Genomic DNA, 26,075 nt, shown 5'->3' with positions numbered 1-26,075 from the left:
CAAGACAATTTACACATATACATATGAAAATATTATTACATTACAACTTCCACGCTAATTTTATAAAGAGCAATTGCATTACTCCTTGGATTCCCGTTCTGTTGAAATATGTTCCTGCCAGTACACGTACTACAGAAGTTTTCCTTTCGTTTTAATTCACTTAACAGTACGTGCAGCACTGCTTTTATTTCTTGCTGACTCCCCCAGCACTAAGTCCACACCTACGATGGGCCCATCACCCTGGGAAAGTTCTAGTCCTCCGCAACTTTTCCAGGGATAAAAATAGACGCAGAATATCCCCAAAGGGTGATCCTGAGTTTGCACCACAAAGTCTTGGCAAGGCTGCACTGTTGACAGTCTTCTAACAGACACAGATTCAGTACTGATGAAGTTGAAGAACTGCCAATGGTACGGCAGTGGTACCACATGTCCACAGAAGCTGCAGCAAAGTTCACCAGATGACTGTGAAAGCATGTCATGCCCACAGCTCATGACCACCCATCAACTCATGATGGAGCTGAACTTGTAGAGCAACAGAGCCCCTATTCTCCATCCGTTCTTCCTTTGCCTCTTCAACCAGTCATGACAACACCTCTTATTTGTACCTCACATCCTCCAGCGAGCATTTGTATTCCTTCCTCATCACACCTCCTCTGCACTTCTGTCTCCGGTCTTGATCGGGGCAAGCATTTCTGCCCAGGCTTTCTCTCCTAAGCCTCTGTTCTACAGTGTTTCAGAAATGGACACTGATGTCCTTAAAACGTCTCCTTCCTGCTTATTCTCAGCACACCATCCAGGCTTTCAAAGCTTCCCACTGGTTTCCTGCTTTCTGATACAGAATTAAATCTCTCCTTCTCTGCCCTTCACAATGATGCAACTCCTTAATGATCCTTTATCTGATCACAATGTTCCTTGCCACTTCTGCCACAAAAATGAAGAACTTACTGATTTCTTGGTTTCCTGCATGTATTTCCACGTTTTATCTACTGAAAACCCCACAGGAGCAACATCCCCGCTCTTCAGACTAAACTGGAAATTATATATAAACGACCTCTACTCTAAATGTCAAACCATAACCCTAAATCAATTTAAAATTACTATGTAGGTCAAAAAAAGCAACTCAAGCAATTTAATATCAGAAGAAAAACCAAGAGACCAAGATAAAGTTTCAGTAACCATAGCAAGTCCCTATTTTACACCATTGCAAATTAATAATCATAAGGAACTTAATTCTATAGACTTTCTACTTCCCAGAACTATGGAATCTCTATTAGCATGATGATAATTCAGACAGCGTCATGTAAAACTTCGCCTTAAATTTCTCTTCACACTCGACTGTTCAAGAACTCTCTCCCTATTTTTCTTTTTCCAGAGCCAGTTTACTGTTCTTGGTATTAAAGACACCAAATCAGTTGAACCTGAGAGTCAGCACAACTTACACTGTGAGCAGGGTCAGCACTGGATAACAGAATAGAGGTTTATGGCAAATGATAAACAGTCTCTAAGTGTGCTGGCAATTAGTATTCTCATTATTTTCCAAAGGACACAGATAATGCAGTTAGTGAACAAAATAAAAACTTGAAGTAGTAAATATCCAGGGATTAGAAAAACAGTAACTAGCACTCAAAAGAAAAATACTGTCAAGTTCTAACGATCACTGTGTGTTCCAACAAACTTGAAAGAAAGACAGTGAGGCAAGCCCACAGCTATTAAACATTGTGCTCCAAATCATAGAATCACAGAATCATAGAATGGCCTAAGCTGGAAGGGACCTTAGAGATCATTTTAATCCAGCCTCCCTGCCACCAGGGACACCACGTCTCGACCAGATCAGGCAACACATGGGGACTGAATGCTCTACAAGTTACCAAAAAGTGAAGAAACTGGATTCACAAGTAAGATTTTGCTAAAGTAAACAGTTGCAAAGGAACAACTTCTCACTTCATAATACAAACCGCTTTGTGATTCTGAGATTTGTCAGCACTTCTTTTAGCCTCTGAAGGTACATTTCTTGGTTTGTCCGTCTGTGTTGTTGTCACCTTGTTCACCAAAAATTATGAAACACGGTGACCTCAAAATGACACAGAATAAAGCAAAAAATAGTCTCGAGTACTGCAAGATGTATCAGTAGATATTCAGGCTTCAAGGTCTGGCACATAAAAGATATCATGGCAAGAACTTTGCAACACCTAGTTTTGACAATGAGCACCACTCTAAACATGTTAATCAATTCATGAATCAAGCAGAAAGAGTTCAAATTCATTAAATACTTTTGAGTGGTTCCTTTCAAGAGAGCAAAAGCACTTCCCAAGAGCAACACTATGGTTCTAAGAAAACTTGCAGTTATTGATTCTTCTCAATAGCACTTTTTTAAAGTGTTCAAAACTAATGTGAATTTGAGAAGCTCACACTTTAGGAAAGTATTTAAAATACAGGAGGAAATATTCTGAAATATAAAAAAAAAATCCTCTTGCTTTTTAACTTCTATGTAAACATCTGACCCTTGAAAAGAATCTGTCAAGAAGTCAAGACACATTAATTATCTTTCAAAACATTTTCTTTGGGTACAATGTCAGTCATCAGATATGATTTTTTCCCATGTTTTGCCTAGCTTTAAAATGAAAGATTAAAAGGACTTTCAGTCCTGAACATGTGTCAGTACGTACTAGCACAGAAGCTTGAGCCACTGTGGTTTATCCCCTGGAAGGACTGTCATCTGTGTGTGCACTTTAAAAAACTGGAATCCTTACCAGAAGTCTAGAACAGTTTCTTTCCACCTCGCCAAGAGACATAAATCATTATAAAATGATGGGGAAGGGGGGAAGGTGAAATGGAAAGCAACAATCTGTTAAAATAGATGAAAATAAACAGCTAGAACAAACTCTCAGATTCCAGAAAGGTACGGGTGCACATATTTTCATTGAAAATTTGCCACTGTTTTTTTCCAATGAGTATGATGTATGTATTTTACTTAGAATACTTTAATGTCCTTTTAATCTTGCTCTCAGATTTAAAATATTTTTAGAAGCAAGTACTTGAAATGTAAGCTCTAATGAACAGCTAAAACTTATTTCCAATGAGTTTTAAGGTTTCCCCTATGGCCATGAAGAGCTTAATTGAAAAAAACCGATTGAAATAAACTATAAACCAAGCTGAAAAACCTTCCTGGATCACAGAATTGCTGGACCCCTAGACTATGTCAGCTATAGAGCAATAAAGCTATATATAATTAAGAAGTACAAATTCAGACAGTGATAGTGTGGTTCAAACTCGCATAAAACTTGCACAGAATTTTAAGGGAAATACAGTGAAGAAACTAAGAGACATGGCAAGCTAACCAGCTTTAACAGGAAAAACATGCAGAATTCACAAAAAAGCCAGTTATTTTCAGTCATGTATTAATTTGATCTGTAAATTATTCCTCCATGTTAGCAAAACAAATTTAATACTCCTTTTAGAGTAATTCTAGGGTGGGAGCAGGAGAGGGTACAATACACAGTTTCACGACTCCTTTGCAAAGTTTCAGCTTCTTACATTGTGCTACAGAGTAAATATACTGTCTTTTCAGAGAATCACAGAATGTCAAGGGTTGGAACCAACCTCGAAAGACCAACCACCCTGTTAGAGTAGGATCACCTACAGTAGGTCGTGCAGGAACGTGTCCAGGCGGGCTCTGAATGTCTCCAGAGAAGGAGACTCCACAATCTCTCCGGGCAGCCTGTGCCAGTGCTTTCCCAGGTGCAAAACACTTGCCCTTGCTGAATTTCATAAAATTTCTCCCCGTCCATCTGTCCAGCCTGTCCAAGTCTCTCTGAATGGCAGCACAGCGTTTCAGTGCGTCAGCCACTCCTCCCAGCTTTATGTCATCAGCAAATTTGCTGACAGTGCTCTCTATTCCCTCATTCAAGTCGTTGATGAATATATTGACTAGTACTGGTCCCAGTACCAACCCCTGAGGGACTCCACTAGACACAGGCCTCCAGCTAGACTCTGCCCCACTGACCACAGCTCTCTGACTTCTTCCCTTCAACCAGTTCACAATCCACCTCACTAATCAGTCATCCAGACCTCACTGAAATCCAGATAAATCATGTCCACTGCACAGCCATCATCCACCCACCTGGTTACATCTACATAAAAGGCTATCAGGTTGGTCAAACCTGACTTACCCTTGGCAAAGCCATGCCGACTGCTCCTAATGACCCTCTTTTCCTTGATATGCCCAGAGACAACACCGAGGATAAGTTCTTCCATCATCTTTCCAGGGACAGAGGTGAGGCTGACTGGTCTGTAACTACCCAGGTCCTCCTTCTTGCCCTTTTTGAAGACTGGAGTGACATCTGCTTTCCTCTAGCCCTCAGGCACCTCTCCTGTTGCCCACAACTTACCAAAGATGATGGAGAGTGGTCCAGCAATGACTCCTGCCAGCTCCCTCAGCACCTGTAGGTGCATCCCATCAGGGCCCATGGATTTATGGATGTTGAGATTGCTTAATTGATTCCTAACCCAGTCCTCCTCATAAACCAAGGCAAAATCCTCCTTTATCCTGACTTCCTCTGGGGCTTCAGGGCTCTGGGGCTCCTGAGAACAGTCTCCAGCAGTACAGACAGAGGCAAAGAAGGCCTTCAGCTAATCTGCCTTCTTCCTGTCCTCTGTCTCCAGGGCACCCACCCCATTCACTAGAGGGCTGACATTGCCTCTAGTGTTAGTCTTGTTGGCAATGTATTTGAAGAAGCCCTTTCTGTTGTCCTTGACCTCCTTTGCAAGGTTTAATTCCAAGGAGGCCTTGGCTTTCCTAGTTGCCTCCCTACATCCTCTGACAGCAATCCTATACTCCACCCAAGTAGCCAGCCCCTACTTCCATGATCGATAGACATATGAAGTCAGACCTGAAGTTTTACTAGTGCCAAATTCCCCTGTCTTACCATGCTAGAAATTTAAGGTACCATGACTGAAACAGGATGTGATGAGTTGAAAGACTGTGCAGTACTATCTCTAGCTTTGTGACTTTGTTGTGTTTGATATGGAAAGGAAAATAAATTCAGATATTCAAGTTTTCTGCAACCCACAGCTGTAACCAACAGACACTGCAGTTTTAGCATACCCTGAGCAATTCAAATAAACGAATTTGAATTGGTACAGTGCAGAAAATCATCAGGTTATGACCAACTGACTTTGGGGCTACACACATACAGTCAGGGGCAGAACTTTAGGAACTGTGCACATCTGGTTTTCCATTCTGGGACTTGGATGACTTGTTGTAAAGGACTGCAGGCACCGCGATCCAGTCTTGCTAGAAATTCTCTAAAAAAATAAGATTCATTAGGCTATTTTGTCCTGAGCTATTACAGTTATTAAGTATAGGACATCTCTTTGCACTGACATACTGAGATTCAAAACTGAACAAGTAGCCATGGTCTTGCATTCTTCTCCCACAATGATGCTTCCAGGCTCCAGCACAGATTCCAGCGGCAGCTCAGCAGGACACAGGTTACGCCCCGTGAAAGCAGCAACACGGCGTGGGCCCCTTTGCCTTCACACCTCTTTCTCCTAATGGCATTTTTGTAATACTGCCACTGGACTGTGCAATATTACTCAAAGTTCGGGGTTTTTTTCAAATCTCGAAAGGATCCCTTTGCTCATTTTTTTAATCTATGCTTTAAATACACAGAGAAATAACAACATCTCTAGAGCATCAGGAACATACAAGAATAGAGCCAGACAAACAGTCCAGAAAACTACAAAATGGAACTGAATAAATCTGTCAAGCTGTGTATCAAAACTACATGAGAAATTTAAAATATCCTCTTCATGAAAAATGTTGGTTCAATATCATTTTCTTTGCTTTTTAAACACAATAAAAATCTATGGGTACAATTTCTTAAAACATTCAAATGTGAAACCGTTGCCATTATTGCCAAGATACTTGGTTATGGAAACTACAAGCTTATAATAGTTTAGCAGCATTTGATTAAAAGCATTTGTGGTGAATGCAAGAAACTAGATTTAGTCTTAGGGCACCGAAACATACTGGAAAACCTACGGTTACTCTTTAGAGGTGATGTGAGGTGACTTAACAATACTGACTACCTCAGCACAGAGAAAATAAAACCTGAGCTGAATCCTGTAGCTAAACCTGTTTTTAAAGGAAGCTGTTATCCAAGCCCTGAGACACATCAATAGGAGTTTGGGTGGGTTTTGCTTTGTGGGGGTTTTTTTGGTGTTTAGGGGGGGGGTTGTGTGGGGTTTTTTTTTATAAATAAACTGCTGCTTGTTAGAAGATTGATGGTTATGCCGATTTACTACATTGCAAATCCAAACTCAGCTACTAACTGAAGTAAACATCTAATCTTCCTATAAAGCTTGATCCTTATGCAAGCATAGCTACTGAAATTGCAATTTCCAGAGCAATGCACAGGCATTTTCAAACAAGTCTAATTATTCACATATATCATTCAACAAAATCTAAAAGGTATCACTACATACCAATTAGGAAAAAAAATCATATTCCAATTAGTATGTCAGCACAGATGATACATGTATACATGTGTAAAATGTGTGTTTATATATATAAACATATTTTTAAACATATATATAATTTCATAAAACACCTAATTTACTAGTAAGGGATGAAAACCGATCCATATATAGTGTGCCAAAAACATGCTTGTTAAAAATTCAATCTTGATTCAACCCTAAAACCTTCAAATGTTCTAATCTTAACTTGTACACAAAATATTTCATCACTACCTTCTCACGGGCAAAAAAAAATAATTAAAAAATGTATTAATAACACAGATTAAAGAAAAAAACAAACAAACAAAAACACAACACACAAACTGGTTACTTTTCTTCTTCACATTACCTGATCGTGGCTTCAGGCCAAAAGGAATTGAGGTGTTTGTAGGAGACATTGTCGGACTTTTATCTTTGCTCTGTGCAATTTAAGAACATAAAGCCAAGTAAGGTTAACATCCAGAATATCTCAGCACGTTAACAATATAAAATGTAAAAGTTAACAATACTGCAACTCCAACTATTCCACCAGAATCTGATCACAGTACAGCCTCAAAGCTATGATAATCTCCCTCTTTTTATTGCATCCTATTCCTTTGCTGGAAAAGATGAGTTTCTGATCAAAGACTGCAAGATATTCTCAGTTTTCTCCCATGTAAGCATTTGGTTGCATTAAACATCCATTTTTGTGGAATAGCACACATTTAGAAAAACAGAGTAAAGACACAATTTTTTCTCCGTTATGTTTGTTTCTTTCAACAGAATTAATTACCATTCCGCATATTATTTTCCACACAACACTGAATGTCTGCCTAAAAAGCAGAAAAGAGGAAGTTAAGGATACACCTCGGAGCAGGATTGCCCTATTTTAAAAGCGATTCTTCAGGGAGGCAGGAACTATAAGAATCCAGCACCAAAACCGGTGGAAGTTGACCAGGTGCTCATGGATTTGCAGGATGCTCATACACAGTGTAACACGGAAAGAAAAATCTTATTTCTGCATAGAAAATATGAAGGGGAAAGAAATCTCCATGAGGAGCTCTGTACAGCTTCACTTTTTGACTTTCTGCTGAGATTCATATCGTGAGAGCAATAGGATTAATAAAATCAGACTCCTCTCTGAAAATTAATCAAGGATGTGACACAACTGTGAAAAAGAAATTGCACCAATATCAACAGAAACTCTTGTGGAACAAGGAAAAGACCAGAAAAAAGAAAACGTGGCAAAATAAACAAAATGTTAAAAAATTAAATGTTTTATATTAAACTACACTACTCAGAAACAAGCTTATCAAAAAGTCCATTTTTATTCTCAAGTAAATCCTTATGACAACAAGAATAAACCACAGGCCAAATAAACCACATAGCCATTACTGATGAACTTAGTCATTTTATCTGTGATATTCAATTACATGTTTCATTTAGTATATGAGCCAGTTACACATAAATCATAAAAAAGACAAAGAGACAAACAAATGGCGCGAGCAACTTACCTCACCATGAGAAGTCTGCCCACTTGTATTCCAAACAATTAGATCATTCTGTGTGTTTGGGGGGGAAAAAAAAGGAAAAAGAACATTTCACCAACTATATTAATGATACATCACAATAGGAGATTTTACTCATGATATTCAGATACACATCAATAATTATTTTTTTCTGTGAAACAACTAGTTTTCATAAATAGTGGTTTTACTGCTAGCTGAGCACTTAAAAAACTTGTGGAAATTATTTGCACAGATTTAGGATTTTTTTTTTTAGTTTCAATCCTAAGTCATGGTAACCGCATTTATCAAATGTTAATGTTTGTTCGTTCAAATGCAGTGTAGTATCCAGTTTTGCTTCTCAGATCTCAAAATTAAAGTATCACCAAATGTTTAATATGCACATGTAGAGCTTTTTTATTAAAGATTTGGTGAGAAGTATTCTGTAAGCAGTAATTTTATAACTATACCTTTCATTAACGCTTCTGCTATAGTTAAATTGGAAACATGTAAATCAAGTTAATAAAGGTGAAATACAATCATTAATTCTGCACCAGTCATAACCCAGCAGAAACAGAGAAGCAAAATGAAATTATAATTCAATTCAAAATCACTTCCTTAGGGCCTTTTTTTTTAAATTGAAACAAAAATAAAACCCAGCATTGGAAAACTTAAAAGGAATCTTACTCTGCTGATCCCAGTCAGTTCTACCTGGAGACTCACATGCTTGAGCCCTCCTGTGCTCAGGGACTATTTTCTTGTGACAGATCTGCTATTTATGCTGACGCTGGCAGGTCTAATCTCTCTCAGAGCATGCAGGTCACTGGTAAGAATTTTGAATTTTATCCTAAATTGAATTAATTTAGTAACAGAAGCAGTAACCTGTGCTACACAGAATGGGGCATGATTGAAAATTTGCTCTTGCAGAGTGTGTTTCCATTTCATGAAACATGCCCAGTGCTTTCACCTGCCTAATACAGTCCACATCGGGTCCTCTACAAGCATTTAGAAAAGTTCATTTCTTTTTAAAAGGCTCTTAAAAGTGAATCAGCAGTGTTCTTTGTTACATAAATGATAATGTAGGAATATTTGATAGTAATGATGATTACGCACAAGAATATTTGGAAAGCATCAAGACAGATCAGATTCAACCTATGCACCAAATATTTAAATATTTTTGTAGTTGTTTATTTCTATATCATTGCAAAGTACATAAAACTTAAAATACCATCTCAGCCTATATACAGTCTGTCTGTAATATTAAACACATTAAAAATACTGCTGTTAGCAAAAACTTAGCAGCTTATATATCTACAAGATTACGGGGTGTGTGGAGGAAAAAGACTCAGGTGTTTCATTTTATTGAAGATCTGACTTTCAGTCCACTTATTTTTCCCAGAGAAGTGAAACCACTGCAACTGCTAAAGTTTGTATTGGAGAGAAAAGACTTCTATCAATTTCATTATATCTTTTCTTTTTTTTTTTCCTGAGAGCTCTCAATAACTTTTCGTTTACAGCCAAACCTTGAAATTCATGCTTAGATAAAAGTAAAAAAATAATTAAAAACCTGAACAAACAAATAAGCCTTAAAAAAAGTCCACAACTAAACCCAGTGGGCCTAAAGCCACTATTACCTCCACACACAAACTGCCAGAAGGTAATGATGCATTTTAAATGCTCCCACCCTACAGGCATCTAGACATCTCCATACCTGACCCAAAGACCATTTTTCACCCTGTTCACAAGTTCTCACTTCAGGCTTTGCTTTCTCCATTATCAAGTCCCTTCTCCTCTGAAATTCTAGTTCCTCTTCAGCATTTTCTCTCTGTAAGAAAAAAAAAATCTTTAGACTGTATCACTGGAAATAAAACTACATATATTTTTGCATAAAATTACCTCAGAAGTATTTCTTACCAATTAGGTAATGAAAAACAAATAAAGAACTAAGCAGATACTATAGACTTGCAGTTCCCGTGCTAACAGGTAGATAATGTAAATCTAAACAAAGTATTTCCTAAAGATTGCAAGTTCACCAGCCAGGATACAGATCAGCATATATAAGCTGCATATATCACACTGTAAGCCTCCAAATCATTCTTCATATACTCTCTGCAGCTATAGAGACGGTGGTCCAAGAAAACATAAATTTTTAAGTTTAAGGGAGGTGGGATGATAGATGAGTATGCATAGTTCAGCTATGAACTGGAATACATGAAAGCTGTCGACAGGAAGAAAAAAGAAAAAAAAATATGAAAAAGTAACTGATAAATCCAAAAAACTTTACATACACACACAGCAAAAATGGCAATAATTCTATCAAAATATTAAAGAAAAATTAGTTTTGTCCTCCAGCCTAATAACTTTTTCCCTTCTCTACTGGGTAGATTAATAATTGACAAAATTTTTGGCTCATTTCCTCTCTTTCATCCCACCCAAATATTTTGTATTAAGATGCTCATTAACATACCTGGCCAAGGGAAGACATCTCCATCTGCATTTGACTGCTATGTATAAAGATAAACAAATGCAAATATGTAATTCATTTTGTAGAACCTTGAATGTGATGAATCTAACAAATGCATTATTTTTTTTCTAGAAAAGGTAGATAAACACACTTTACTGTAGACTCCTGAAATTCTAAAGCTGTAGCTGGTTCCAAAGGATACAGATTCACACCACTGCTCTCTGAAATATCCATGCTTAATCTGTAAGGTTTGAAATAGAAACATTGCACTGGGGTATAGTTTTGGCAATCATCCTGTTCAGTACTTAATTTCAGACAAATGAATATATGAAATACTTTTATATTCACGGTTTTGACCTGCTCAGTGTTACCTCTTAACAACATGAAAAAAAGCAACATGAATGCTTTCATCTGCAAAAAATGTCCCCCTGAGCAATGGCTTTTATCGAAACAAAAGGGCTGTTTACTACCAACAACCGTGCCATTATCTAGAAGACTGCAGATTTCTATATCCAACTTCTAGCACCCTGTGTTCAAAAAGAAGCCACAGCCCTCCTTAGGTATTAAAACTGAATTTGCAGTGGATGAAAATAAAGCAGTGCCACAATAATTCAAGACAGACAACATGAATACAGGAAAGCGAATATAGGAGCCTGAAGCAAACATGAAAGTACTGAAAAAGGTCGAGTCTGAAACCTCTTGGTATTATGCACCCAGGTGTATCTTGATGGGTAAGTCTGGATGTTATCATACAGGAGATGTGCACAGAAGAGTCTATATAGTGCTCAGTAAATTAAAAATAAATACTCATAGATTAAGGTGAGAGAAAAAGTGCAGCTATAAAAGAAAAAAAACCACAACAATGCTACGTAAATAAAAGACATGCATGACATGATTAGCTGTTTTTAAAAATCACATTCCAAATTTACTGCAGTGTTACTAATTAAAGCATACCTGAATATGCATGGAGAAAGATTAATTTTCTGTATTTTAATGTCTTTTTTAGTTTAATAAGAAAAAATAAGTAGGAAATAAGTAGGAAATAAGGAAATAAGTAGGAAATATTAGGGCAATATTTGACAAAAAAACAAAAAGGCAAAATTCATAAGGCTAAAAAAATTTTTTTTAACATTGCTTTTTCCAAGCCAGACTTTTAACTTTTCTAATTGCAAGACTTTTCCCAGAAAGTAATAAGCCTCATAAGAGGTGCAGAATCACTGGTATATCATCTCACATAAACCACTGGAACTAAAAAGCTTTCATAATTTGTATGACTTCTTATTAAGCAAAAACACTTGTGATTCCAGTCTTTAGCATATGATGAAGAATCCAAGTGTTCTTTATATGATGCAGAATAATTGTCTCTCTAAAAATACCAAAAGGAATGGATTTCTGGCCTAAAAAGTACAAAGGTTTGCTAGGTGAAAAAGCAGTATCAGAAAGATAACTTTAAACTCAAAAAAAGTGTAGTCACAAGCACAAACTGCTCTGGCCAAGGGAAGGAGGAGAAACAGGGATACTTAAGGCTGGAAGTGACAAGGTGGTTTCTAGTCTTCGGAGAAATGAAACTGTAAAACCAGCTACCCCACAGAAGTAAGGAAGAAAGATGAGATACATAGTTTTGAAATTAACGATTTCTGAAAGCGATTACACAAAGAAAAGCAATAGCAAGCATCTGGACAGAACTACCTACACCACTCTTGTTAGTCCTTTTCAGTAAGACAAGCATTTATTTTCTTTTAAATACTTATTCCTTTGTTTATTAACACATCCAGAGTAATTCTACCTGACTTCAGCCACTTAAAGCGGGCACCTAAATTATAAAATCTTGTCTTCTGTAGTCAGGGGAAGTCTAGACAACTTTCTTCAGCTGCCTTTTCCTCTTTCTCCTCTTAATTTCAGACACTCCACCACTAATTCAGGCACCTCCTTTATGTGCTCCATTGAGTTGGGATGAAGCTGGGCCAGAAGACCTTCCCCATTCTTACAAAATACAGCAAACACGACTAAGTAAAGGAGAGTTTATAGCCTCTAGAAGAAATGTGACAATCCTAGACAAAACTTCAGAAAATCACAGTAGTGTACACAAGATAAATGATGGTTAAGGGGTAACTCCACCTCCAAGTTTAGGTTTCTTCTATGCCAAAACCCTTTTTAATTTACTGGGAATCTTATCCAACTCAAGAGAGAGAACACAGGTTTCTTTCTTAACTGTCCAAGCACCTTCAGTATGCTAACAAAGCACTTCATAACCCCAGAGAACTTTTAACAGTTTAAAAGAACTCTATAATCATTCAGAAAATTTTAGATATGTTACATTAACACAGTAGCTATTATAAGCATACCTGTTGGGATCCTGTAATAAATCTACTGCTTCTCTTAGTTGTTCTATCATTGCTATATCAATAGTTTGTTCTTCTGATAAATTTATTCTATAACAGAAACAAAAGCATTCAAAAAAAGATGTACAACAGCAATTATCAAGGGTAGTCGGAATTTCAGTTTGTGAGCTGTATCTTCCAACTGCCATGCAAACACCACAAAGGGGAAAACCAAGCCTCTGTGCACATTAGGATGTGCTGAATTTATGGAAAGAGTTTCCTCTGAAAAAATTCTCCAGCACTTTGCCCTTAGCAAAGCTCCCCAACCTAGTATATACAAACATAAATAAATGAGATTAACTAAAACTTGTAACATTCAATTAAAGATACAGACTTCTAAAATTGAAAATTTATTTATCAGTATGTGACTCATTACCTGCACTCATCACATGTACTGTTCTAACATAATCCTATACACCACAATCCTTTTAATGGACCAGGACGCTTCCTTTTGCTTTTCAATATCTGTAATCCTTTTGGGGGTTTACCGTTAGTTCTGACAATTAGACTCTTTCAGAAACTACTTATTCTTCCCTTCTTCCAGTTTTTGTTTTTAAATCATATAGGACTCCACTGTTACGATGAGTGACAACTTCACAGTACAGTGTCATGTTAAATCTCCTTTTTTTATGCACTTTTCTCAGCAACTGATGAATTAATAACTACTTCAGGGTTAAAATTATGACAAAAGAAGAAAAAAGACTGAAGGGCTTTTTTCAATTAAATTATTTTTTTAATGTGCATTAAATTTAGATCCTAGGAGGTTTTGGCAAAATCCTTTTTTTTACCAATATCACTAACAAACTAAATATCAAAATACCTAATTAAAAAGCTTACATTCTACACAGGTACAAAAATACTACAGCACTACTGGTGTGTAGAAATTAATCACTTGTAATATAACATCTACTCTATTCCACAAGAACATGTAAAACATTGAACACACAGAAAGCGCGAGGCTGTGCTTTTGCCATGCCTCCGAGTCTACACCTCATTAATTGACAAAGAAATGCTGGTTCTGGTCAATCTATTTAAATGCTACAGCTAATTACCTACAGATACATAAAAAATACTCACATTTCGTCTGTTTGCCATTGTGTGTCCTCTTCTATTCTCAGTAATTCATCACACTCTGCTGCTCTGCTCTGTAAGCAGACAAAGCGGTATTGAGAACTGAACTTTGCAATTGAGCAGGCAGATAAATTTTGCTTTCAGACTCAGCACTGACCTAATTTATGTAACTGTTTAGGGTGGCTAGTTGAAGCAATCCAACACTTCGGCTCTACTCCTCACTCTACCCTCTTTTAACCTACTAATTGCAAGATCTTCTATCCACTGTTAAAATTTTATTGAGGTCAACAGCCCTTACCCTCCTTTAATAGTAAAAAGAAAGTCAAGCAGCATGAGAATTCTTTACTCTATGCCCCAGATTTCATTTGTGCCTTCCTGGCGTATGCAAACAATGCTTCAATTAAGCACAACCCTAATTCTCTTCTCATTTGCTCTCCTACTGTAGCCAGATTTGTTTACGGAGCAAGGAAATTCCAAATATGCAAAGAGTAGCAATTGTGTACTTCATCCATAATTGTTAATAGGATTTCCACACAACGATTTTAACAGCCATGGATAATTTTTTTTTAAAATGAATAAGAACAAAAACTGCGTGTGAGCATCCAGTCAGTCAGTTATTTTGGATTCAGTGTAGGCATAAATTAGAGCTCCCACTGCCCTACCTATAAAACTATGAAAACACAACTGTCTCTCTTACGCTTCTATTTGGTGCTCTGCAATTTTCTTTTCTCTTTCACCTCAGACAGGCAGGAACACTGAAGTAGTTCAGCTGCCAGTAAAGATAGAAGCTCTCTAAATGGTTGTGCATTTGTTCTAGGAGAGAAGGAACAGCAGAAAACAGAGAGGCTTCACCTCTTTTTTGTCACATGTTTGGCACATCAGTCGCATCACCCCGTACCAATAAATGCCAGCCAGCTCTGCCAGATGTGCCACCGAAGAGACTACCGGCTTCTCTAACATTCACCAGAGATGGCCCAGTTCCCAGTGCCAGTCCCCAGTAGGATGAATAAAGTCATTCTTTCCTCTTTTTCTTCTCCTTACAGGATTGAAGTATGTGATTTTTCCCCACAAGAAGGGCACATATCGTAAGATGACAAAAATACAGCACTTATTCTAGGTAATTTTCAGTCTCTGGGCATAACTACGTAGATAAGATAAAGCCATATGAACTTGGACTAACGTTCAAAAAATTCCACAGCTAAGCTCCTCTTTTCCATTGAAAGCTGTACTGATTTTATGTATTGCTTGGTTAACGAGATTTTTAATTTTAGAAGACTTTCACTGTCCCAAAAGGCATTCTACTACACGACTAACTATAAATCAAAAAACACAACAGACTCGGAAATGGGCACAAGAATTCGAAAAATGCGAGTCCAAAATCCTTAGAGTAAAATGGATGTACTACCTGTTCAAGTCACCAACTGCTGTTCATAACTGCCATAATCTTAAGAGGATAATAAAATTTTTTTTAAATTTAAACTGCTCATATTCTGGCAATATTCTTTTACTGAAATTTAATACAGTAACCTATATTGTACTGAATATGCACATCTACACATATTCTATTAAACTTAATGCCACTAATAGGAAAAAAAAAAGAGTAAATGACAATATGAATGGGGAAAATACAACTTAAAACAGGCAAAAAGGCACAACACAGAATAATTTCTAAAAGGTCATCCATTAGGAAAAACAGTTCAAAAAGAAAACATGTTTGATAGTTCCATGGCAAGTATCCATAAGCCAGGAATATGCCTCATGGCTAATAAGCACGTACTCATTAACCATGACAGAAAGGCAAGAATAATACTTTCAAATGGATGAAGCAACTACCTATGAAACGTGTAACCAGCAAAGCACAGTCCCGGTGCTCAATAATCAAAGTCCTGAGGAAACTAAAGTGGTACCCAGACCTTCACATACAAAAAACAATTATGGGTATAAACTCAAAGCTTCTTATTGTGGATAACCTGTGGGTTTTTTATATACTTCATTATATATACACACACAAATGTTTTGTTATACATACGATTATTCATACGCACTTTCCTATCAACATATAGCATGTATAAAGTTTGTAACAGTCAGCACATACTCCCTAAATACATTAAGAAAGGAAGTTGCCAACTAGAATAATAGATTCTATACTAAACTTGGTATTATTTCTCTTTATAAATCTCTCAATTTCTAATATAATTTTAAACCCTTTCAGAAAATGTATTTTAATATTGTAACATTATTTTATAACTTGAGTCACCGCAGCTGACGCTGAAAGTCTTCTCACATTTTACTAATGAAACAAATGCAAAAATTGGTGAATTCAAAATATACAGTAAATAGTACAATATTAGAATCATAGACTGTTCAACATACCTGCCACTTTTTCTTAAAGGTCTAAACATAGTTAAAGGATAACTCTCACACATATTCTAAAGAGAGTTATGGGTAAATTGAGCTCTTAAATTTATTATAATCACTTTAAACCTATTTGCTTATTTTTGCTTTCTATATCTTTTATGACAACAACCATCAATTCTGGTCTCCTCACTAAATTGCAGTTTGTCACTCCTGTCTGTTCTACACTTATTAAAGTAGTGAAGATATTTCCCCCCCACTTAAAATTGTCAAAAACTTGCCTTAATGTAACTCATAAATTCAGTAGTAAGAGTATCCGATTCATCAAACTCGCTTCCTGTTTCTCTTGACTTATCATTGACAATCAAGTGAGAAGATCCTTGATGGAATTCCACTAATAACAACAATAAAAAAAGACAGAAGAATTATTTCTGCTTCAGCTCAACATTTGTAACTCAACATAATTTAAGTGTATTAAATTATACAGCTTAAAACTAAAATTTAAATTCAAAGCATATTAGAAACATCAAACAATTTAAGATCTTTGCATCTTAATGACAGATGCCTCATACAGTTGTAACTTCAGAAGCATCACAGCAGACATCGACAGAGTCAGTTTTGAACTACACAAAGTATTTCTTGCCGGTACTGGTACAAGAACACAGCTGGACAGCTGCAGAGTTTTTTAAGACATTCGAATGTCTCAGACAGTGACAAGCAGTTTAATGAAACTTCTGAGTTATTATGCTGTAACAAACTGCCAGACTCTCAGCAGAACTCAAAACAAAATGGTTCAGAGCCTTCACAGCCTATGTCAACCACTTGCTTATATATACTATTTCCAGGGGTATGAGGCAGTAACGATTTTCTCCTTTGTTTGAATTGGTCTGATCCTAAAACTTATTCTCTCCAATTTGTTAGGATACAGGATATAATGCTCTTATTATCTCCCTTCATATTGTACTAAATTCTCAGGGGTATCTCAATCGAAGTTCATTTAATCTAGTATTTAATACTGGGGAAAGGCTGATCTCCTATTTATGTGGTTTCCATACAGAACCCAGTGACTTCATCCTGCCATTTATCATTAGTATGTGCAGACCTTGGAGAAATATTATCAGGATGTAGATGTAATTTAGAAAAATGTTAGCTGAATAAAATTTAGATAAAATTATACCTCCTTGCAAAGCCTGAAGAGATTTACTTGTTTCCAGAGGTAATGCAGACTTGAATGAATAAACTTTTATATAATCATCAAGTCCAACTACAGAAACAGATTCTGCTTTTGTGCAGTTAACTATGAATCAGAATTAGCATTTGAAAAGTTATAACACGTTGATATCACTTGTCGTGAATCGTGGTTTAAACCAGCCCCCACTTTTCTTCCCCGAGTCAGAACTAGAACTTCCTAATTCTTGAGAAAAGGTGTAAAAAGTTCATTGGAAGAGCTGCAGGAAATGCCTATCAAAGGACCTTGATTCAGTGCAGCTAAAAAGCTTTTTTGCTTTTTTTACATGACTGCCTACACATGCCCAAAGCCTTTTAGGTAGGTAAGTAATTATTACCAAAAAAATTAAAACACAAAGGGTAATGAAAATACCCATTGTTCAACATGAACATCAGCAAGAAAAATCAATTTAATAAGGCATCTATTCAGTGTAAAATTAAACACTACAAATCCTGAGGAAAAATAGCAGTAAATAAAACGGATCTCTTTTATAAAAAGATTGATGCTTGTTTGGTTATAGTTTTTGCAAACTGAATTTAAAGTCTTATACATGGAACTATTGACAGAATTTCCCTGTATTTAACTTCCATTTCTGTTACGTTCCAACCTTTTCTTGAGTTAACGTGGTGACCTGAATCTTCCTTTACGATCTGATCTTCTTCCACGATGTCCGACATTGGAACATTAAAGCTGATTGTATCTTCATCAGAGGGCTAAAAAGAAGTAAGAGAAACACTGGTTTCAACTAAAACCAAGAGCAATAAAAACATACATAAGAAGAGTGCTCACTAAAGAGTGGCAAACTAATGTGGGAGAGGATAGCAGAGCATCTTAACATGACCAAATCCTGTTGTAGGAAGCTGTACTCATGCTGAATACATCCTCATGGGAGGCTTGCGGAGCAGAACAGTTCATCTGCCCTCTTCTCCTCTCCCCCTCACTGCTCTAGTCTTCTCCTTGTAGTGACACCACAGCACCAGGCTGCTCTTTCTGCGCTTTTCCGGAACAATGAGCTGGGAACAGAGGCTGCTCGGAGTCACCAAGGTCTGGAGAAAAACTGAGCCTTGCACCACATTCCTTTTTTCTTTTCCTCCTAGACTCCTCTCCCCTGCTTTACCGTGCAGCTTGTTAAGTTAATGCCTAAAGCAAGCAAGATGAACTTTGTAAGCTGAGGCATTACTGTTTATTAGATTAACTGGTAGAGCATAAAGTCTCCCGTACATCAGCTTTTCCTCACTGAATTGAAAGCCCATCCATTTTTTTTTCCAGCTGTATTAGTTGGTACACTGAAGCACATCACTTTTATCTACAAACTTATCTTGTCAGTGACTTTACAGACAGTGGCTACACAAGAAGATCTGACACACCAGCCTTTGCTTCTGTCCCATGCTACTACAGCTCTGCTGTCAAGCGGGATGGGCTGGGACCTGCTCACATTCTCTCCTGAGGGCAACTACAGCAAAAGTCCAGTTTGCAAAGAGGCCGAGTTTTTATTCTTGCTTTCCCGAGATATAGAGCTTATCACCACAACAGTCTCTTGGAGTTCTGCAAATGTATTTCCCAGCAAACCCACTGGTGTTGCTCATTCTGCTGATGCTCTGTGTTTCTGTAACTCACTACTCTTTGTATACATATTCCATATATATAGTCTGTAATTCTAACTGCTATAAAAACACACACAGCAGTTTGTTCCATATCCATTAAGAATATGCATTTTTAAGGAAACTGTATTTCCCTGTTTCTCAGCTCAGCCTATTGTAACACAAGATATGCAGTGGAGTGGGAGACTGTCACATGCAATCAGTTATTCAATCCCACAGTCACAAGTTTCCAGAAGAGTTATCCTATTCTGGTAACTTTATAGGTTCATATTCCGTATAAAAAATATTTTTATAAATCCTGAAACTAATGTTTATGATAAGGGATGGACCAAATTTGCTTTGCTCTTAAAAACCTGGCATGGTTATTCCTAGCTGTCAAGAATACCCTGCACTCAATACCTACACCATAAATATGAACCACCATAAATATTCTTCTTTATGAATAAATTGCATGTTATTAACTCTACTAACTCACTTGATGTATTCTTCGGCTTAAAGAGGAAAAGATTCAAAAGTATGTTCAGCGACTTGATAAAGTCTTATCAAAATGATGACACATCTTAATGAAGTGAACTAACATTGCAGCACTGTTACTGCTTGTCAATTTTTAAAATACATTTTATTTTAAAATGAAAATTAGTTATTTCAAATACCCAAAACCACACTCCCAAGTATTCTAAGCACAAAAGTCAGTAGCTTTTTTTAGACCTGAAACAGTTACAATCCAATAGCTTAAAAAAGCCCAGACATGAACAGTAGAAACTCATTCAGACAACCAAGGTAGCAGTGAAGTTCGTTCTCTTTCTGTCAGGCTGTAACTTATGTGGCATTTAGGCACTAAAATTATTTATTCTAGATCAAAGAATCATGTTTTCTTAACTTCATGACTATCATTTGAAAATATCACCATAAAATCTTCTTATATGCATTATTACAAGTTCTAAACACTAAACCAGGCATTAACTTTTTCCTCAGCAGAGTAACACATACAGCTTTTGGGAAAATATTTTTGAATGTTGGTGTAAAACAAAGCCATTGGCCATTCAATTTTGCAACAGAAAACCATTCCTATGCGATGAAGCACTTAACATGAGTCGGCAATGTGTGCTCACAGCCCAAAAAGCCAACCATGTCCTGGGTTGAAAGCATGGCTAGCAGGTTGAGAGAGGTTGATTCTGCCCCTCCAACTCTGAAGCCTTCAGCACAAGGACACGGACCTCTTGGAGCAGCCAGAGAAGGGCCAGAAAAATGATCAGGGGGCTGGAGCACCCCTCCTACGAGGACAGGCTGAGCGAGTTGGGTCTGCTCAGTCTGGAGGAGAGAGAGCTCTGGGGAGACCTTATAGCAGCCTCCCAGTACCTCAAGGGGGCTACAGAAAAGCTGTGGAGGGATTGTTTACAGGGGTGGGTAGTGACAGGATAAGGGGCAACAGTTTTATACTAGAGCAGGGTAGATTTAGATTAGATGTTAGGAAGAAATCATTTATTATGAGGGTGGTGAGACACTGGAACAGGTCGCCCAGAGAAGTTGTGGAAGCCCCATCCCTGGAAGTTTTTAAGGCCAGGCTGGATGGGGCTTGAGCAACCTGGTCTAGTGGGAGGGGTGCCTGCCCCTGGCAAGGGGGTTGGAACTAGACAATCTTTAAGGTCCTTCCAACTCAAGCCATTCTATGATGCTATGAAAGGCTATGTCTCACTTTCAGGGCCTTCAGAATTCTGCAATTGACTTTCCAGGTGTTTCCTACCAGTGTACTATGAAACAGAAACCATCCAAAGCAGCCCGTGACAATAAAAAAGTATTGTTCCTTCATAGGTGAAATACTCTATCTCCCTTCGTCCACAATTTTATTTTTATTTAGTTAGCAACAGAAGACAGCAGACACATAAGAATAAAAACCCTATCACTATTCCAACACTGAATTCAGATTACGTGTTTTGAATCTTCATAGACATTCTTGCTGGTACTAATGCATCACTTTTATGGGAAATAAAGCAGAGACACTACTTGGGTCTCAGCAAGCAGTCTTTTGTTCTAACGAATTTTAATTGAGGAAAAAATAAGGCCAAAAGGAAGTGGAAAATGAATCTAAATGCTACAATGTTTGGTAGGTAGATTTCAAATTGTAATTAACAACGTATGTGAATCCGTATTCACAACATGCTAATATTTCTTGCACAATTCTCATGTTTAGCATAGGTATTAAAGGTCGCATCAGAAGGAAGAGCATCAATACATTTGAGATTACTGATCTCAGCATGTATTTTCTCCTTAATAGTAGAGAAGTGGTCAGGCAGGGATGGCAGGAGAAAATATGAGTAAAAAGTTCTCATCTAGAAAACTTTTGTTCTGATAAAAGTGTGTTGGGTGACTGTTGCTCGTCTTTAAAACTTTTTTTTTTTGCAGCATTCCAATTGCTACGTTTTGATTACAAGGAAGACGGTCTATTTTCTGAAGGTGTTATTTACAGCTAGAGGAAATTCTGGACTAATGGTTTCATCAAGGAGCTAACTCAGCTTCAGGAAGTGTAAGAAAGGCAAAACAGCTTGTAAGTGTTGGAATGGATCGCTTGCTTTTACAACTAGAGGAAAACCATTTGAAGTCTGGCTAGAAATCACACTAATCCGGCTTCTTTTCCATGTAGCTAGAAACTTGCCCAAATACTTGGAAATCCCTGTGGAGTTGTTTGGGGTTTTTTAAGTGCTTCTGTATTTAACCAACCAGTCAGCGTTTAAGTGGATTACTTTTCAATTTGCTTTTTAATAAGTACAAACTCAATACTTAAACTCGATTCTTTACACATTTATTTCAAAAGTAACAGAATCACTTCTCCCCAAAGTAGGAGAGAAACACTAAGGAATCAGCGTAAAATTGTTTTAAGTAGCAAGAAGCTTATTCCTTCATTATGACCTGAGTATTTTCTATTCAGCCAGATCACAGATACTATTATTTGTACATTTCAGAAAGATCATCACTGAATTATATTTCAAATTCTTTACTTATTTATCATTAAATAATGAGTTCAACTCCGACAAGATTTAATACCCTGTTCAGCTAAGCGGTGCCTCAGAAACAAGTTCTAAGAAAGTCAGCTTGAACTGCTTCAGACAACACCAGTCTCAGAAAGCCATCCTTTCTCCTTGCTCAATCAGACAACTTAGTTCAGGAAAAACTCTGCAGGCTTATTTCCAGCACTAACGTATATGAATATCTGAGGGGTGGGTGTCAAGAAGAAGGGGACAATCTCTTTTCAGTGGTGCTCAGCAACAGAACAAGAAATAATGGGTTTAAGTTAGAACACAGAAAGTTCCAGCTTAACATGAGGTGAAACTTCTTTACTGTGAGGGTGACAGAGCACTGGCACAGGCTGCCCAGAGAGGTTGTGGAGTCTCCTTCTCTGGAGACTTTCAAAACCCACCTGGATGTGTTCCTGTGTGGCTGCCCTAGGGGATCCTGCTCTGGCAGGGAGGCTGGACTGGATGATCTCTAGAGGTCCCTTCCAACCTCTGACATTCTGTGATTCTGTGATCGCTTCAGGATGAGCACCCCTGGCTGTCTAGAGGTCCCTTCCAACCCCAAACATTCCATAATTCTATGATTGCCTTACTGCCAGAGCATGTAAGTGCATTAAGATGTGCAGAGTTCCTCAAGTTCCTACACTATAGCAAACTGCTATAACCGTGATACCACAGAACAAACAGGGACTGGACCCACCGACCTCCTTATGTCCAACAGGAAAGAATCATCAGTCACAGCAAAAACACACGAGAGGCCACCAGGTGTGTAACCTGTTACGACATTTACTCTATGGTGGATTCCAGTTTGGTCCTGTCATGGGTTTGCATCTGGTGCAGTTTTTTGGTAGCAGTGGGAGGGTTGTGAGAGGTGGCTCCTTATAAAACTTCCAGAACCTCCCTCAGCCCCAGGTAAAAGTCAGAGCTGCCTCTGGCCAAGGCCAGGCCAGTCCCCCGCCTCTACTCTGCCCTGGTGAGGCCTCAACTGGAATACTGTGTCCAGTTCTGGGCTCTCCAGTTCAAGAAGGACAAGGAACTACTGGAGAGGGTACAGCAAAGGGCTATGAAGATGACTAGGGGACTAGAACATCTCTTATGAAGAAAGGCTGAGGGACTGGGTCTTTTTAGTATGGAGAAGAGAAGACTGAGGGGGGATCTTATCATTGCTTACAAATACTTAAAAGATGAGGCCAGTCTTTTTTCAGTGGTGCCCACTGACACGACAAGAGGTAACAGGCACAAACTTGAACATAGGAAGTTCCATCTAAACACAAGAAGGAAATTCTTTACTGTGAGGGTGACAGAGCACTGGAACAGGCTGCCCAGAGAGGTTGTGGAGTCTCCATCTCTGGAGATAACCAAAGCCCACGTGGACGTGTTCCTGTGTGACCTACTCTAGGTGAAGAACCTGAATTGGCAGAGGGGTTGGACTAGATAATCTCCACAGGTCCCTTCAAACCCCTACCACTCCGTGATTCCGTGACCTTTGTTTTAGCCACTTCTTAGTGAGAACTTCATGACAAGGATATGGTTGCATAGTTTTGATTGCTAAAAATGTATTCACAATTTTACCTAATTTAAAGCACAGTCAAAATATGGGTGCTGGAAGGGGAGCTGGACACAAAATTAAGGCAACTTACCTCTGTTGCTGATAAACGTTTATCGCCGTTATCACTACCAACACCTGAATCTGAGTCCTTTTTGCTTGGGTAGATGTCATCAATGCTGGATGTAAATAATTTTTAAAATAAATAAATAAACAAACAAACAATAAAAAGCTGCTGCTAGGGAAAAGAGCATTAATCATTAGAATTCTGTCCTGGTTTCACTTAAATCAAAGTGAAATTCCAACAAGTCTTAATGATAGATAGTGAAATAGCCTAGTATGGTGAAAAACTACAAATTTACAGCCTGGCAATAGTAAAATAGATCGGATATAATGGCTGGTTAGCCTAAGGATTAATGAAAGCAACAGAAATAATATGCTATAAAGCTTGCCTTTGTCTACACACTAGATACAAATGTTTAGTTACTAGCTAAGTAGCACAGGAGTCTGACTGAAGCGATTTAGCCACGGGCTAAGCAACTGAAGTAGTTCAACTCAAACTGGAATCGCCAGATATAACTGTAACCATTGATGCATTAAAAATGAACAGATATCTCCTGTGGCTTGAAGTAACTATTAACACAGAAACCTCCTTTTGGTGCTTTAAAATAGACTTTGAAATTTAGGTTTTAAAGAAGATTACTATAATAATGGAAACTGCTGTCTCTTCTGGTTTCATTACCTAGCATGACCTCTACTGATTTTAAAGTACACTATTAAATGCAATACCCCCATTAACTAACTTTTTTTTTTTACATATGCCTTATTATCTCCTCATTTGCAATCTTGAAAGCTGTAATCCTGAATCCAGATTGAAACAGCAATTTAAAACAGAATTTTATCAGTCTTCATGTGAACGAAGTATCTGATTAATCTGAATCTTAAATCACTTGCTAAATTTAATCTGAAGTGATTGGCAATAGCATTTTCTTCTAAACTCTTATAGGGATTTCACTAGAATAAATTGTATTAAAACAAAACAAATCTCTGCTCAAAAAAGCACATTCTAAATAGCATCTAAAGAAATGAAACTCTGGCAGCTAAATATATATTTATATTTATTTCACTTTGTTTAGAAGTGCTAGGTGAAACAAATAAGTGAGATTTTCATACATACCTCTCTTCCACGGGTTGTGGCAAATGCTGTTGTTCTATGGCATTAAGATACAGTGAATCTGCTGTTTTAATCTGACAGGCTTGTACAGTTAGATATTTGAATATATGCACCTTACCCTTTGTACAAATCTGTTAGACAAGAAAAAAAGTAGGTTTATGACTAGAATGAAAGAAATGTCACTCAGCATAAAGCTCCCTGAAAATCAACTCATATTGTCACAACAGATACCACATAAAGGAAAATGGATTTTATTCATTAAAAAACCACCAAACTAAGAACTACTTCAATTAACCAATCAATTATTTGTAGTTAGAGCATAAATACTCTCAGAAAGTAAGACAGAATACAAGAAAGGAATGTATTTTACTTAAAAATCCCAATGAGCTCCTAATTCAAAAAGAATTACTATAACATTTATCATATGGCCTATTGCTAACTGTAAATTTCCAAAATTATTTAATAATGACATCTGATTAATGAGCATGTCCTTTATACTCTTAGTCACAATGGGTTTAGTACTGTCCAAGCACCGTTATGATGTGTTTTACCTGCACTTTAGAATTATTTTCTTTAACTGTGCAATTCTAGCTCAAGTGCTTACTGAAACTTGCTCTTTATTTTTTTGAGCTTAGGAGCAGAAATACCATTGGTTGTGCAAAGCATTTCTCCAAAGTAATAAAAACTCTCAAATATTTCATCGGCTGTTGATCTAGAATGACTGAATCTTTCAGAGATGTAGTTTGAATCTACTGTCCAGTAAGCCAACAACACCAAAGGTGCTCTTAAGCAGTAAGCACAGGATCTATTCATTCATCATTTCTCAGCACAGCCTACGGTTCAGAAGACGAGACTGATTTCTTTGTGTACCATAATCTATAAACTTACACTACAAAGTAAAATAAATTTCACATGGATTACATTCCAGACCATCCGCATATTTTTTAAGTTAACGGTAAATTACTGTAGATCACCTCCTGGAACTGGGCTCTTACTAACAGAGAGAAAACTTATCCAGGGAGTTTCTTGTTTCTCTTGTTCAAAATTATATGCGTGTTCCAACACTAAGTTTCATACACAGAGAGGAGTGACAAATATAAGGAAGAAGCTAAGAGAATGAAAATCTTATAAACTCATGTTGGTTCGAGTGGTTCACAGTTTCATACACAGGATATTTTCTGTGTTGTTTATTGTTTTGGTTTGACCCTGACCAGCAGCCAGGGATCCACACAGCCACTCTCTCA

The 26,075-nt window shown here is 37.4% G+C and overlaps 1 protein-coding gene across 1 annotated transcript in view; it reads right to left on the bottom strand.

Annotated features, from left to right (window-relative positions):
* Nucleotides 1-24,962, bottom strand: part of LRCH1 (leucine-rich repeats and calponin homology (CH) domain containing 1) — a gene marked incomplete at its 5' end in the record, with an annotated part of 45,298 nt that extends 20,336 nt beyond the window's left edge. The window contains 9 exons of the mRNA XM_009869127.1: nt 6,866-6,935; nt 8,010-8,057; nt 9,712-9,825; nt 10,468-10,504; nt 13,923-13,990; nt 16,553-16,665; nt 18,107-18,212; nt 23,752-23,836; nt 24,835-24,962. Coding sequence (XP_009867429.1) covers nt 6,866-6,935; nt 8,010-8,057; nt 9,712-9,825; nt 10,468-10,504; nt 13,923-13,990; nt 16,553-16,665; nt 18,107-18,212; nt 23,752-23,836; nt 24,835-24,962 — 769 coding nt within the window. The remainder of the gene's footprint in view (nt 1-6,865; nt 6,936-8,009; nt 8,058-9,711; nt 9,826-10,467; nt 10,505-13,922; nt 13,991-16,552; nt 16,666-18,106; nt 18,213-23,751; nt 23,837-24,834) is intronic.
* Between the last annotated feature and the right edge of the window lie 1,113 nt (nt 24,963-26,075).

The sequence above is a fragment of the Apaloderma vittatum genome, unplaced genomic scaffold (genome assembly GCF_000703405.1).
Source record: "Apaloderma vittatum isolate BGI_N311 unplaced genomic scaffold, ASM70340v1 scaffold7455, whole genome shotgun sequence".
In the NCBI taxonomy this organism is placed as follows: Eukaryota; Metazoa; Chordata; class Aves; order Trogoniformes; family Trogonidae; genus Apaloderma; species Apaloderma vittatum.
The sequence above is the reverse complement of the archived record's forward strand: the minus strand, read 5'-3'. Positions and strand labels throughout refer to the sequence as shown.